Source organism: Prionailurus bengalensis, chromosome C1, assembly GCF_016509475.1.
Source record: "Prionailurus bengalensis isolate Pbe53 chromosome C1, Fcat_Pben_1.1_paternal_pri, whole genome shotgun sequence".
In the NCBI taxonomy this organism is placed as follows: domain Eukaryota; kingdom Metazoa; phylum Chordata; class Mammalia; order Carnivora; family Felidae; genus Prionailurus; species Prionailurus bengalensis.
This window is the reverse complement of record NC_057345.1, coordinates 72,022,692-72,037,248: the sequence shown is the minus strand read 5'-3', so window position 1 is coordinate 72,037,248 and position 14,557 is coordinate 72,022,692. Positions and strand designations below refer to the sequence as shown.

General features: G+C 35.3%; 1 protein-coding gene across 2 annotated transcripts in view; it reads left to right on the top strand.

The window, feature by feature from the left end:
• SYDE2 (synapse defective Rho GTPase homolog 2) overlaps positions 1 to 14,557 on the top strand; it is a 52,875-nt gene that overhangs the window by 24,587 nt on the left and 13,731 nt on the right. For both annotated transcript variants that reach the window (XM_043575464.1, XM_043575465.1), the window contains exon 4: positions 526 to 652. In XM_043575464.1, coding sequence (XP_043431399.1) covers positions 526 to 652 — 127 coding nt within the window. The remainder of the gene's footprint in view (positions 1 to 525; positions 653 to 14,557) is intronic.

Sequence of the window (14,557 nt, the reverse complement as noted above, 5' to 3'; positions counted from 1 at the left end):
TTTTTTCCTTCTAAAAAGGTAACTTCACACAAATAGTATATTGGAATTTTATTTCAATGGTATTACTTTTTTTATGGATAAATAAATTGAGTTTAAAGAGATTAAATAATTTGCCCAAATTCACTAAGCAAGTAGTTACAGAGTGGGACCATATGAAATCCCAAACCCTTGTTTAACCACTGTGCTGCATTTCTTCTTCAGGGAAAAGATGTGAAAAGGCATGACCTTGGGGCATGGAGATATTGGTTGAGCATATAAGACTAAAGGGAAGGGCTTGTATCTTAAGATAGCCAGCATTATAGAAATCATAGTATATTGTCTGAATTTAAATGAAAGAATATAGAATGTTTTTATTAAACTGATGAATATAGTCTATGGTGAGATTTCAAAAGCTGTTTGAGGTATTTTTAATTAAATGTCATTAGAACATATTTGATTACCAAGTTCATGTGACTTAAATATTTTGTGCTGTTATATCTTCTCCTTATCAAATTTATCATAATGTGGCCATAATTTTATTTCTAGGTAGTAGGCCTGTACCGATTATGTGGTTCGGCAGCAGTCAAGAAAGAACTTCGAGAGGCTTTTGAGAGAGATAGCAAAGCTGTTGGTCTGTGTGAAAACCAGTACCCAGATATAAATGTAATAACAGGTAATAAATAGTTTTTATTCTCTATACACATTCTGGAAAGAATACATCTGTAGGAAAAGGACTTAAAATACTATTTTGTAGCCTAAATTTAATTGGGTTTTATTCTGAAGTCTTATTTTCCTTCCTTTACAAACATTGTATTATTTTCTGTGGGGAGGTAGTACCAAGATATGGTCCTTGCCCTCAAACAACCAATAAATATTGGGGGGAAAATACGACCTATGTTAAATTAGCTATTACTAGGTAGCAGAAGGAAAAAGGTACATTTTCTTCATAGAAGGATAAATAAAACACCATCAGAGTTCAGTTTGATTGTCGCCAGGTCATGTAAAGGGCATTGACTATTTGGATAGAGAATTCAGATTTATTTACTAGGCAGAGGGGACCCATCAAAGATTTTTTTATTTATTTTTGAGAGACAGAGAGAGGCAGAGCATGAGCAGGGGAGGGGGAGAGAGAGAGAGAGATACAGAATCTGAAGCAGGCTCCAGGTTCGGAGCTGTTTGTTAGCGCGGGGCCCAAACTCACAAACTGCAAGACCATGACCTGAGCTGAAGTCGGACCCTCAACCGACTGAGCCACCCAGGCGCCCCCCATCAAAGATTTTTCAGCAGGGGAGTGAAATCTTTAGAGAGATAGTCTTCAGGAATATTAATCTGGCAACTCTATGTGACGGATTGTAATTAAAAGAAACCAGAGGACAGAAGACCAATTAGGAAGCCTTAGCAGTAGTACCAGCAAAGAGGTGATAAGAGCTGAAGGAGTCTTGTAGCAGTAACAATAGGAAAGAATAGAACTGAAAAGATATGAAGAAAGAGAGGGCCCAGACAAGCATGACTTTGACGCCTTGTTGATTTGGTACCATTTGCAGAAACTAAGAAGCTGAGAGGAGAGCTACTGCTTTTGGTGGAGAAATGTGAAAAAAAAAAAAAAAAACACAAAAAACTATGAATTGGGTTTTGTTTCAAACTTATATACTGAATTTGAGGTACTAGTAGGTGATCTACATGGATATATCAGGCAAAGTAGAAAGTGCTCATCTACAGCTAAGGAGAGGATATAGTAAAATTTACCAAGTGGTGAGTATATTCCAATATATAACATTGGAAATATACTTCTAGTACTCCTGAGACGTGGAGGTGGGAAATGGCAATGTGCGGGTCATTAGCATATAATTGTAATTAACACTTTGTGATTGTCGGTAAAGTTTGAAGAGACAAGATCTTTGAGGATCTCCAAACTTTGGAGGCACGAAGACAAAGAAGATCCAGCTGAAGAGATTGAGAGGATAGGAGTCAGAAAGTTTGGGAAACGAAAGACAATAGTTTAAGGAAAGGTATGAGGCAGTGTCATTTGATGGAGAGATCATATAAGATGGGAACAGAAATAAGGCCTTTGAATTTGGCCATTATGAGATTGTTTATCACTAATCGATATCTTCAGGGACTCTTGACTTATAATTCCGTGTTTTTGTTGTATTTTATTAGCAAAGTTGTCAAGCATATATAAAAGTAGAATACTGTGACAAACCCTCTATATCTATTACCTGGCTTCCATAATCAACCCATGACCATACCTGTCTCTTTTATACCCCTCATTTGATTCTCCCCTAGACATGGATTATTTTGAAGTATATCTTCAGTATCCTATCCTTTCACCTATAGATGGTTTGGTATGTATCTTCAGATCTTCTTTGTATTTTGATAGTTCTTTGTCTTCCCTCTACTGGTAACTGCCATTTTTTTTTCATGCTGTAATATTATTTATCTCTCTAATTTGATTTGTCATTTTACATGCAATTAATTGCCTCGGAGAGAATTTGAGGAAGGTTCAACCTTCACATATTAAAGAGGTTTTTGTTGGTTGGAATCCTTTAAAGCTTACTTTTAGGATTGAGGCTTTTCAAATAGTTGAGATTCCCAATCTCTGAATTCTGAATGACTATATTTTCATGTATTTAATATATACTCTTAGATAATCAAAACTTTGATCCTACCATTTTAATTCTAACAGACAATAAATCAAGGAACTTTTTCTTTCTTCTAAATTTTAGCAAACCAGAGATAATGGTTACTTTTATTTTTGTAAAGGAAAAAAGCTTATTCTTTCTACAAAAAATGAATTATGTCTACAAAAAAGAAAGTAGAATTTTTCCCTTAATAATATGTAATTAACAAAATTAGTAAAGAATCCATTAAAGAGAGATTTTATAAATAGCAGTTCCCAGGAAATTACACTCTATAACTAAATGAAATATTTAATCTTGTTGAGGCATTATCTTAAAAAAATTGTGCAAATATGTATGAATTAAAAAGATAACATGACGTGGCTTGATTTGATTATTTATTATAAGACAAGGTCCTTAGTTAGAAATTTGCAGCATGTGGAGATGATATGAACAATAGGTCAATGAATGTTAGATTTGTATCATTTGTTTCTAAAATTGAGTGTCTCCATAGTTTATGAATTGGGTATTTTTTTGCTCTATTGTTTATACTCTTTCATTTCAGGAAAGCTGTTTTTCAAAAGAACCTAGAGCTATTTTCTTTCTTGATAAAAAAAAACAACAACAATGAAATGATGTAAAAGTTGTCTGACAAATATCATTGAGATTACAATGAATTATATGCAAGGTCTCATCATGTCTCAGTATAAAGGATATTGTTGATTTGTAGAATTTGCCGGTAATAATGTTGCCTCATGTGTTCCATTTGAACTCAAATTTCTAAGTAAACTTGAAATATAATTAGCAATTCAGTAGTTCTAAAAAAATGAGATATTAATGAATGATAGAGTTTACTCACAGTTTAATGTTTATTTTATTTTTGAGACAGAGAGAGACATGAGTGGGGGAGGGGCAGAGAGAGAGACACACACAGAATCTGAAGCAGGATCCAGGCTCTGAGCTGTCAGCACACAGCCTGTACTTTACTCACAGTTTAATGTGTTATTAGTAGTTGGTTTGTCTAAAACACATAATGAAGTGCTCTAGACAACCATATTTTTCATGGGGTACAAAATTTAAGGTATGAAATCTATTCATATTTGTTTATAGCTCTTATTTATCAAAGGAACAAGAAATTAGAAAAGTAAAAATATTTATTATTTAGTGATTATTAGAAAAGAATAATAATCTTTCCTTCCTCCTAAGAAGGAAAATCCAATTTGAATGTATCTGCCCTTTATAAAATAGACATCATATTGCAGGGTTATACAGTCACTATCTAAGTTCAATACTTAGACATTCATTTGACCATGACTTTTCTAATTTTAATTCTTTTTAAATTCTTAATTCTTTTATTTTGCCTCAAAAGAAAACTTTATCAGCAATAACCCCCAAATTATCTTTAATTCTTTTATTTTGCTCAGAAGAATACTTGATCAGTAATAACCCCGAAATTATCTTTAAACCATTAATAATTTTCTTCATTTATGTATATTAAATATGCATTTCCCCCACCATGCATATTATATGTTCTCTGATCTCTGGCACATTAACTTTCAAATTATTTTTGTTTTTCTTTACCTGCATTGAACATAGACACCTAAATTGTATAAATACTAAGGAATGCAAAACACTGAGGAATAGTAATAGATTTAGCAATCAAAATATACTGAGGCAGTATAGAGAGTCCACTTAATCACTTATCCTTCCCTATCTAGAAGTTAATTGGTTTACTTACTAAATATTTATTGATGTCATTTACTATATGTCAGGCATTCTTCTAGGCACCAGGGACAAGTGAACAAGATGAACAGTATCTCAGTCCTCATATATGTATTCTTGTAAGGGAAGAGAATCAGTAATCAATGAATAGTAAGATATAGTAACTTATGCATGATAAGTAGGGCAATGGGAATGATACTGATTGGAGGTAGTAGTCAACTTGGTGACTCCCATGGTTGGAGTGATCAGAGAAGAAAATTGATACGAGTAGTGCCTTTTGAGCTAAAATCTATATAATACAGAGTTAACCATTGGAAGATTTGGGGCTAGAGTTCTAGGTAGAGGAACAGAGTGAATTTTGCAAATTGAGAATTAATAAAATATAGGTACTACAGACCAGTCTCTGAGAAATAGAAGTAGTTTTAGTTATCAGAATGCCTTTTTTTTTTTTTTTTTTTTTTTTTTAGTGTGATGATACCTATTTTATCATGGGGATGAGTAGAATTTTCCTGTGTTGGTCCTTGTGCCTAAATGAAGGTGAGAGGCATATGGTTTCATAGTATCTAACTATTACAGAGCAACTTAGATGTTAGCCAAGAACCCCTTCTTTATTTACCTATAATTGCCTGCATTTTCTTCAGGTACATGGTAAAAGATGTACTATGTTGCACTAAATAAATTTTTCCATGTAAATTTTCCCCAAGTCTCCCTTACATAGTTTCTGTAGCATTAAAGACTGTCACCACAAACTTGTTATCTTATGGTTTTTATGTCCCCAAAGTATTCGAAAATGTTAAGGTTGGGGGCGCCTGTCTGGCTCAGTTGGTTAAGTGTCTGACTCTTGACTTTAGCTCAAGTCATGATCTTGTTTGTGAGTTCGAGCCTCTCATCAGGTTCTGCACTGACAGCACGGAGCCTGCTTGGGATTCACTGTTTCCTCTCTCTCTGCCCTTCCCCCACTCATGCTTGCTTGCTCTCCTACTCTCTCTCTCTCTCTCTCTCTCTCTCTCTCTCTCTCAAAAAAAAAAAAAAAAAAAAGATGTTAACCTGGCAGTATGGCTTAAGATACTCATATCACTAACTTTTTGGGATAAGGTCATATAGGTAACTTCTAGATTGATAGGTAGTTACATAGTATATGTCACCATATAGTAAAAATACCTCCTTTCTATATCATTTTATAAAATCTTTTAATTTTTCTAATGAACTTAATTATTCTATATATAGAATTTTCTAATGTCTACATACAGAAAAGGAGCGATAACTTACTTTGTTGAACATAATGTGCATTGAACAGACTTTAAATGCTTAGTATTTGTTAGTAATAATTCTCCCTTATTTGCCCTCAAATTATAGTGAAGTAAGTAATCTTGAACTTGTGTTAATTTAAAATTTCATTTATATTAATGGTTGCTTAGTGTATTAGACAAAGGATAATGGTATTTGAAATATGTGTTTTACTAAACTATAACATTATCTTTTCTGGAGATCTTTTAGGTTTTAATTTAATTTAATTGCATTATAGGGTGAGTCTCAAACTGCCAGGGCATATTAAGTTTCGTTAGAACTAACAAGTCTTGCTTTTTGTCAAGGAACACACATGGAATCTTTTTTATTTTTATTTTTTTAAATCATGCCCTAGAGGGTTGGTAGCTGTCTTTATTTGGCAGCTACAGAAAATTGGGTTTTCTCTTTCTAACTGTAACTCAGTTGTCCTCTTTACACCACATGTTGCTATTCATTGTAGATAGGTTTAGACTGCAAAACTAATGATGGTAGTAAAAAAAGTCACATGATATAAGTTAAGGAATGGGAATAAACAATTACTACATGTCTACGGTGTATAAAATGCTTTATTGTTATCATCACTGTACATCTAGCATGTATTGATTGTTGGGATATGTCAGGCTCTTTATACATATTCTGTTTCTTCTTATATGTCAGTTAGAAGTCTGGTCAATATACTCTTGGTTTCCCAGCACTATTTCCAGATTGTTATCTTTTCACTGTTGAACAGAAACTTACGCTCTTCTGAGAATAAAGCTCTCTAAAGTTTCATGGTGCATACCTACACTGCCTCTGTCTTTCCTATTTAAGATTATCTGCAGAACTCTTGGACATTCCCATTTATTCAGTGAATACTTTTTTAAAGTTTTTTTTAAATTTTAGAGAGAATGAGCAGGGGAGAGAGGGAGAGGGAAAGAGAGAGAAAAGGCGAGGGAGAGAGAAGGAGAGAGAGGGAGGGAGAGGGAGAGAGAATCCCAAGCAGGCTCCACATTTAAGGCAGAGCCAGATGCAGGGCTCTAGACTATGACTTTGGGATCATGACCCAAGCCAAAATCAAGAGTTAGATACTCAACTGACTGACCGAGCCACCCAGGCGCTTCCAGTGAACAATTTGGATATCTTACCAATGGTTATATTTCAAACGAAAGTCCTGTCTTTGTCCTAAGTGATTTTAACATGCAAATGACCCATCCAAAATCTATTAAAAGACTACTTTCTTTCCATTGGATTGTCTTTACACCTTATCAAGAATTTATTGACCATAAATATGAGGGTTTATTTCTGGACTCTCAGTTCTGTTTCATAGATCTGTATGTCTATCCTTATATCAGTACCACATTGTTTTGATTAATGAAATTTTATAGTAAAATTTGAAATTTGGAGGTGTTAGGCTACCGATGTTCTTTTTTTTTTTTTAAGATTTTTTTGGGCTATTTTGGCTTTTTCATACTAATTTTAGGATCAGCTTGTAAATCTCTGTGAAAAAGCTACATAGGATTTTGATAGGTTTTATGTTGGATCTATAGTCAGTTTGGAGAGTATTTTCATTTTAACAGTATTAGGTGTTGTGATCTATGAACATGGGATAGCTGTCCATTTATTTAAGTTTTTAAATTTTTTTCATAAATGATTTTTAGTTTTCAGAGCACAAGTTTTGTATTTCTTTTGTTAAATTTATTCCTAAGTATTTAATTATTTTGATGCTGTTGTAAAAGGAATTATCTTTTTTTTTTTTTTTTTTTTTTTTGGACTGTTCATTTTTAGTGCATAGAAATACAGTTGAGGGGCACCTGGGTGGCTCAGTTGGTTAAGCATCTGACTCTTGATTTCTGCTTAGGTCTTGATCTCACCATTGTGAGAGCTCCCACGCTGGGCTTTGCACTGAGCATGGAGACTGCTTAAGATTTTCTCTCTTTCTCCCTCTGCCCTTCTCCCCATGTTCTCTCTCTAAAATAAAAATTAAAACACAATACAGTTGATTTTTGCATATTGATCTTGTACTTTGCTAAACTCAATTATTCTGTTTTTTTAGTGGATTCCTTAGGATTTTCTATATGCAAGATTATGTTACCTGCAAATAGAGATATTTTTACTTCTCTCTTTCCAAGGTGGATCCTTCTTATTTCTTTTTCTTGCTTAATTAACCCTGGCTAGAACCTCCAATGTAATGTTGAACAGCAGTGGCGAGAGCTGAACATTCTTATTTTGTTCTTGATTTTAGGAGAAAAGCATTCAGCTTTTGACCATTACTTACGATATTAACTGAGTTTTTCATAGATCCCCTTTAGCAAGTTGAGGAAGTTCCCTTCTATTCCAAGTTTTTTGGGTGTTTTTATCATGACAGTGTGTTGAATTTTGCTCAATGACTTTTATGACTCTGCTGAAATGATCGTGTGGTTTTGTCCTTTATTCTATTGATATAGTATATTACATGAATTGGTTTTCAGATGTTAAGCCAACCTTTGCATTCCTGAGATAAATCCCACTTAGTCCTGATGTATATTCTTTTTTTTTTTCCTTTTTAATATGTTGCTGGATTTAGTTGCTAGTATTTTGTTGAGGAGTTTTGTGTCCTACACGATATTGGTCTATAGTTTTCTTGTAATGTCTTTGTCTGGTTTTGGTGTCAGCATAATACTGGTCTTGTAGAATGAGTTGAGAAGTGTTTTCTATTTTTGGTAAGAGTTTGTGAAAAATTAGTATTAGTTCTTCTTTCAGTATTTGGTAGTATTCAACTATCACTTAAACTATCTGGGGCCGGGCTTTCTTTTGTGCGAAGTTTCAAAAATTACTAATTCAGTGTCTTATTATAAATCTCCTCAGGGGCACCTGGGTGGCTTAGTTGGTTAAGCATTTGACTCTTGATTCAGGCTCAGATCATGATGGTCTCATGGTTCATGAGTTCCAGCCTTGCATTGGGCTCTGCACTGACAGCACAGAGCCTGCTTGAGATTCTCTCTCTCCCGCTCTCTCTGCCCCCACCCTGCTCATGCTCTCTCTCTTTCTCTCTCTCTCTCTCTCTCTCTCTCTCTCTCTCTCTCTCTCTCTCTCAAAATAAATAAACTTAAGAAATTGTTTAACTATAAATATATTCAGATTTTCTATTTCTTCTTAAGTCACTTTCAATAGTTTACCTCTTTCTATGAGTTCTAGCTTTCATCTGAGTTACCTAATTTATTGCCATATAGTTATTCATAATATTCACTTATAATCCTTTTTATTTCTAGAAGGTTGGTAATGATGCCCTCTTTCATTACTGATTTTAGTAATGTGAGTCTTCTTTTTTCCTTGGTCAGCTTAGTTGAAGGTTTGTCAATTTTGTTGATCTTTTCAAAGAAACAAATTTTGATTTTATTTTGTCTATTGCTTTCTATTATCTATTTCATTAATTTCTACTCTAATCTTTATATTTTCTTTTCTTCTGCTCACTTTGAGTATAACTTCCTCCCTTTTTTCTATTTTCTTAAGGGAAACTGAAATCATTTATTTGGGACCTTCCTTCTTTTCTAATGTAAACACTTAGTGCTATAGATTTCTTTCTAAATTCTAAACCTCATCCCACAAATTCCGATGTGTTTTGTTTTCATTTTCACTCAGTTCAAACACTTTTTAATTAAAAAAACATTTTTTTTAATGTTTATTTTTTGAGAGAGAGAGAGAGAGAGAGAGAGACAGTGTGAGTGGGGAGGGGCAGAGAGAGAGAGGGAGACACAGAATCTGAGGCAGGCTTCAGGCTCTGAGCTGTCAGCACAGAGCCCGATGTAGGGCTTGAACTCACCAGCAGTGAGATCATACCTGAGCTGAAGTCGGATACTCAACCAACTGAGCCACCCAGGCGCCCCTTTAAAAATTTTTTTTTAATGTTTATTTATTTTTGAGAGAGAGAGGGAGAGGGAGAGCGAGGGATCGGGAGGGGCAGAGAGAGACGGAGACACAGAATCCTAAGTAGGCTCCCTGACACAGGGCTCAAACCCACGAACCGTGAGATCGTGACCTGAACCTAAGTCAGACACCCAACCAACTGAGCCACCCAGGCATCCCTCATTTTCTGATTTTCCTTTTTCTTTCTTCTTTGATTCATGGATTATTTAGAAGTATGTTCGTTTGTGTCAAAATATTTACAGAATTTTCCAGATACTTTTTTATTATTAATTTCTCATTTAATTCCATTATAATCATAGTACATACTTCATGTGACTTGAATCTTTTTGTATTTATTTAAACTTATTCTAAGGTCAAGATATGCTCTTCTGTGTGGTAAATGTTTCATTTGAACCCTTGAGAAGAATGTGTGTTCTGGTGTTTGGAGATGTAATATACTATAATTACCAATGCAGTCAAGTTGATTAATAATGTTGTTCCAGTCTTCCATGTCTTTATGTGTTTTCTTTCTTCTTGTTAAGAGAGGCATGTTGAAATCTTCAATTACGATTGTGGTTTTGACTCACCCATTTTCTACCTCCCGTTTTCCTTTAAAGACTTACACATGTATTAGGTCACTGGTATTTGTTTTACAGCTCACCTATATTCTGTTCATTTTTCCAGTCTTTTTTTTTAATCTCTCTGTTTAATTTTAGTTATTTCTATTGCTGTGTCTTCAAGTCATTAATCTTCTCTGCTAATATTAATTTAACTCATTGTATTTTTAATCTCTGATATTTTAATTTTCACTATTAGAAATTTGATCTTTTTTTCAAACATTCTGTCTCTCTACTTGGCATGTTCGGTCTTTCTTCTAGCTTCTTAAACATATGAAATACCATATAATAACTGTTGCAATGTCCTTGTCTACTAATTCTATCAGCTATGTCATTTCTGGGTTGGTTCACAATTGATTTTTCTCCGCATTATAGATCATATTTGCTTCTTTATACACATGGTCATTTTTTATTGGATGTCAGGTGTGAATTTTACCTTCTTGGGTGCTATATATATATATTTTTTTTAATTTTATAGACACTCTTGGGCTTTGTTCTAGTATACAATGAAGTTACTTGGGAACCGTTAGATTTTTTGTAGGTGTGCTTGTAAGCAGAAAGAGAGCAGCTTTTTTTTTTTTTTTTTTTTTAACTTTTTTTTTTCAACGTTTATTTATTTTTGGGACAGAGAGAGACAGAGCATGAACAGGGGAGGGTCAGAGAGAGAGGGAGACACAGAATCGGAAACAGGCTCCAGGCTCTGAGCCATCAGCCCAGAGCCTGACGCGGGGCTCGAACTCACAGACCGCGAGATCGTGACCTGGCTGAAGTCGGACGCTTAACCGACTGCGCCACCCAGGCGCCCCAAGAGAGCAGCTTTTAAATAAGTCTTCTCTTTTTATATTTCTTTGATTCACTACTGAAGCAAAACCCTTCTTTGCATTCATATTAGTTTCCTATGGCTGCTAAGTGCCACAAACTAGGTGATTAAAACAACAGAAATGTATTGCCTCATGGTTCTGGAGGCTGGAAGTCCAAAATCAAGTTGTCAGCAGGATCTTGCTCCCTCTGAAACCTGTAGGGAAATTCTTCCTTGCTTCATCGTAGCCTTTGTTTTTTTGCTGGCGATCTTTGGCATTCCTTCATTTATAGATGCATCACTCCAGTTCTCTGGCTTCACACACTTCTCCCCTGCTTCTTCACATCCTCTTGCCTTTTTGTATGTCTGTCTCTGTGTCTAAATTCCCCTTTTATAAGAACACCAGTCAGAATGTATTAGGGCCTACCCTACTGACTTCATTTTAACTTGATTATCTCTGTAAAGATCCTGTTCCAAACACGGCCACATTCTGAAGTGCTGAGGGATAAGACTCAAATATATGTTTGTGGAAGACACAATTCAAGCTGTAACAGTACTATACCCAAATATCGTAAGTTACGAAGTTTTTCACTTTGGTTGCTCAGAACAGGAGCTATTTATTGCCTGCTAGTATAAGCTCCTGAAATTGTTCCCTTTAATCTTTTTGGGTGGTTCCTTTTCCAGCCTTGGTTAGTTTCCTCACCTGCACATGCTGATCAGTACTCAGAGACTCAGGGGGATTCTTGGAAATCTCCAGAGGTGTTTTTTTGTTTGTTTGTTTTTTGTTTTTGTTTTTGTTTTTTTGAGCAGCTATCTATTCTCTAATACTCTGTCCTGCAAGCTCTAGCTGCTTTGACTTCCTTAGTCTTCTAGCTTCCTCTCCTCAACTTAGCTGGACCTACTAGCTACCTGTGTTTGCACCCCCTCACAGTGACTTGGAAAGGTTTTCGGGTAATAAGGCAGTTATGAGCACACCTCATTAGATTCCCATCCCTTAGGGATCACTATCCTTCTTTGACTGATGTCTAATATGTTGGACACAGTTTTTTAATTTTTTTTTTTCAGATATTTTATCTGGTGTTCCCAGTTGTTACAGGCAGGAAGTTAGATCTGGTCCCCATTGCTCTGTGTTGGTTAGAACAGCTGTTTTTCTGTTTTTCTGGCCCCAGTGCAAGCTGCTTTGAAATACTGTGTTGTGGCTTTAAACTGATTGAGGAAGCTTTCTGTATACTGAAAAGATCTCAAGGATATGATGTTAAATGAAACACCAAGAAACAGAACAGGACATGATATGCACTATCTATTATGTAACAAATGATAATAATAGTAATACATTATTTATATTTACATAAACAAACATGGAAGGATCCATAAGAAACTAATGAATCATATTACTATCAAAATTGAAAAGATTATCAGAAGGTGGTGGGGGCTCCAGGAGGTGGCATCTTGCACTGTAGTTCACGCTCAGTCATGTCAGAGCCCAGGTCATTGGATGCCAGCCCGGGGTCCCCGGCCATGCACAAGGCAGGGTGTTGAGGCATAGGTTGGAAAACGAGGATACTCAAACCAGACAACTGCAAGATGCTGTCGCAAATGCGGAGAAGCATTTCGGAGAGCTGTGCCAAATCTTTGCTGCTTATGTGCGGAAAAATGCCAGACTGTGAGACAAAGCAGACCTACTGGTGAATGAAATCAACGTGTATGCCTCTACAGAGACCCCAGGTTTAGAGCAGGGCCTGAAAAAAATAAAGGAGGGAGGGAGGGAGGGAGGGAGGGAGGTAAGGAGGGTGGGAGGGAGGGAAGGAAGGAAGGGAGGAGAGAGACAAAGAAAGGAAGAAAGCAGGGCCTAGAAAACGTTTCTGATTAGTTTGCCAAACTTCAGTATTATCAACAAGCAGAGGTTGAAAGACTTGAAGCCAGAGTAGTTGAACCTTTGAAAGCTTATGGAACCATTGTGAAAATGAAATGAGAGGATCTCAGAGCAACATTAGTAGCAATGAATTGGGAAGCCAATCAGTTAACTCAGAAGGAATACATATTATTGTATCCTTTGACTTTTGATCTTTTTTGTTTGTTTTGTTTGTTTGCTTTTTAATGTTTGTTTATTTTTGAGAGAGTGCAAGTGGGGGAGGGGCAGAATGAGGGGGACAGATGATCGGAAGTGGGCTCTGCTCTCATAGCAGCGAGCCCGATATGGGGCTTGAACTCACAAATTGTGAGATCATGACCCGAGCCGAAGTTGGATGCTCAACTGACTGAGCATCTGACTTTTGATCTTTAAAAAAATGTTTTGTAAGGCAGAAACTTAATTGCAGAGAGCCACAATGGATGCTACCTGAACAACTCGTCATCTGGAGGAAACTATTGACAATTTTGAAAAGCAGAAAATAAAGGACATAAAGACTATATTTTTAGAATTTATCACTATTGAAATGTTACTTCATGGCAAAGTTTTAAAGGTCTGCACTGCTATCTACCAATTTATACAAAACATTGATGAAGATTTAGAGGTTTTTCGAAATTGTCCATATCAACCAGATTTTTCATCCTGTTTAGATATTGTCAGAGCAGATCCAAAGTCATCTCTTCAAAGATCACTGTCAGCTAAGTGTGTATCTGCAATAGGACAGATAACTAATAAAGGATCAACAAGCAAAAGATGATGATGAAGAGGATGATGAGGACTTAGATGTTACAGAATAAAATTAGTTTTCTTAAGTAATTTCACATTTCATTTTTCTTTTTTTTTTTTTTAATGTTTATTTTTGAGAGAGAGAGAGCAGGGAAGGGACAGAGAGAGAATCCCAAGCAGGCTCTGTGCTATCAGCCTGACACAATGCAGAGTCTGACACAGGGCTTGAACTCACCAACTGTGAGATCATGACCTGAGCCAAACAAAGTCAGGCGTTTAACCAACTGAACCACCCAGGCACCTCTCACATTTCATTTTTCATCTTAAATGACTTGGAATCCATAATTACTACTTTGTAAAACTTTATACTGGCTTCATAGACATTAAACCTCAAAATGAAGTCCTACTGGAAATGAAAATTAAAGGAAATTTATGCTGACCAAAAATGAAGATTTTAAAAAATAATGCACACCAATCATTTCAATATCCTATCTAGCAGTATGTGATTTTTGAATAGGTTCCATTAAAAAAAAAAGATGATATATTTCAAAAGTATTTTATATTAATGCACTATACCTAGTTGAGATTGCAATATAAATACTGTAGATGAAAAAACCAAGAGATCTAACACTTCCACTTGCTTCTTTTGCTTTCATCACCAAAAAAGGGTCTTTAGTCATTCTTATTAAATACAAATTCTGTTCCATAAAGTCTTATCAAAAAGATAGGTTTTTTTTTTCTGTACTGTTTTTCCCTTTTACTACAACCTGAAGTTTCCTTATTTGATGCATAATTTACTTTTCAACAAGAATGTAATTACTTTTGATTAAAGGTAATGGGACACTAGGATATCAGTGTCTTAAAACTAAAGCATAAATTTTAGCTTCACATAAATGTGAAAACCATATTCAGCCTGATTCTGGTTTTAAAATGAAGATGCTATTACACTAAAGCATTATTACACTAAAACATATAAAGCAGTACTACAATTTCTGGAAATCTGTAATTTGGTGGAATGTGGCCTAAGAAAACATCATGG